The 1854-nt window shown below is 38.0% G+C and overlaps 1 protein-coding gene across 9 annotated transcripts in view; it reads left to right on the top strand.

Annotated features, from left to right (window-relative positions):
- The window catches only part of PLEKHA1 (pleckstrin homology domain containing A1), a 39824-nt gene that overhangs the window by 24654 nt on the left and 13316 nt on the right, over positions 1-1854 (top strand). For all 9 annotated transcript variants that reach the window (XR_004841622.1, XM_035891560.1, XM_035891559.1 and 6 more), the window contains one exon: positions 93-224. Coding sequence is in view for 8 of the 9 variants with exons in the window: in XM_035891560.1 (XP_035747453.1) it covers positions 93-224 (132 nt within the window). In the remaining variant the exon portion in view is untranslated. The remainder of the gene's footprint in view (positions 1-92; positions 225-1854) is intronic.

A 1854-nucleotide genomic window follows, 5' to 3' on the forward strand; every position in this document is an offset into this window, starting at 1 on the left:
CTGCTGAAGGCAAATAAAAAATTCCTGAGTAATGATTAGGGCTTTTTTAGGTCTTCATAAAGCTTCTGTTAATTATCATATTCCACTTTCAGGTACCAAAGCAGTCTGATCCTCTCTGTCAAATGGATAATGCGAATCGTCAAGCTGAAAGCCCGGGTGGAAAGAAGCAAGTCTCTTACAGGACAGAAATTGTTGGCGGTGTTCCTATCATTACACCTACCCAGGTAATACCCTTAAAACAAGTGGGCTATGATCTGATAGAGGAAGCTTTGTTGTTTGACAGCTGAGAATAGGTTGTGTATCACAATACAGCTATCACCTTCTCACCTTGCTCAGAGGACTTAGACTTTGATGTGTACCTTTTACTGATACTGATTGGGGGTTTTTTGAGGATTTTATTTCCTTTATACAAGATCATAAGGAATTATGCAAGGCTATAAAGAATTAGTTGAGTACTGATTTTTGCTCACAGGTATCAGTTAGTATGCTGAAAATGTCTTTTTGTGTGTGTGAAATGCATTGTTGGTGTTAACAATGCCAAAGTTCTGTCCTTTTAACTGCCAGGAAAAGTGGGCAAAAAAGGAGATGATTAAGTGTCAGTTGATTATATTTACACTGTGTTATTAGAGGTAGTCAGGATGGCAGCAGACTAAACTATTGCAGAAGGGCCTTATGAAATGGCATATGTGGACAAATAAGATAGCAAGTGAAATTCAGTGAAAATAAATGCGATGTAAGGGATTCTGGGAAAAACAATACTGTTTTTTGTAGAAAATACTAGACTCTGAAATAACCATTTCCGCTTGAGTGAGAGGTAAGAGCTACAGCCACACTATGAAAACGTCAACTAGTGTTCAGTAACAGCGGAGGAAAAAAATGACAAATACTAGGAGTTTCTAGAAAAAAAAAATAAGGAGCAAACCAGAAAACATCTTTGCTGTATAAATCCTGTCTTTGACCAGACCTTGATTACTGTGTCCAGTTTTGTTCTCATCTTAAAAACTAAAACTGGAAAGGTTCAGAGAAAGATTTCAAGGATGATTGGTCCATGTGGAATGATCTCCATATGAGGAACAATGGAGTAGGCTGGTACTCTTCTGTGTGCAAGAGAAGTAACTAAAGGAGGATGTAAGAGCTCTGCAAAATCAGGATTGGCAGGAGCGGATGGTGTAAACTGTCTTTTCCAGTATGAGAGCTCTGGGCTTTTAAGCAAAGCTAATGGTGTAACCAGGTGAAACAAAGGGAAGGAAGAGTTCTTGCAGTGAGTAATAAAACATAAGGTACTCCTTGCCAAAAGATGGCCTGGATGCAAGAAACTTTCCTGAGTTTGAGAGACTGGACAAGCTCATGGAAGAAGAATCTATGCACTGGTAAAGATACAGACCTATATCTGTTTCTGGAAGTTCCCTGGGCTGTTAATAGTTACAGATTGGATTAGTAGCATGTAAATGGCATGCATACACCTGAACTGTAATGTCTTATGGTCCTAGAAATAGCTTTTTCTTTGCTGTAGCCACCTCTAGTGTTTTGCCCTTAAAGTCATGTTATGAGTTTGCATTGAATACATGCATATATCTTGGGTTTAGGTCTGTAACATTCTTCATTGAGTCTCTGTCAATATTGTTTGAGAATACTCAGAGCTTTCTTAGTTTAGTTTCTAAATGGAGCTTGCAAGTGTTCAACTTCAGAAAGTCTCATTAGTTGTCTCTAGAAATCAGTTGAAATATTTTGTCCTTTCAAACAAATTGGAAATGGGATTTGTGAGCATGGGATGATACAATTATTTCCTATTATGACCAGTATAGTTCCTCTTTGACCTTTAGAAAAAACTGAGAGTATTCTGAACATTCCTGC

This window comes from Egretta garzetta, unplaced genomic scaffold (assembly GCF_000687185.1).
Source record: "Egretta garzetta isolate BGI_Z169 unplaced genomic scaffold, ASM68718v1 scaffold393, whole genome shotgun sequence".
In the NCBI taxonomy this organism is placed as follows: domain Eukaryota; kingdom Metazoa; phylum Chordata; class Aves; order Pelecaniformes; family Ardeidae; genus Egretta; species Egretta garzetta.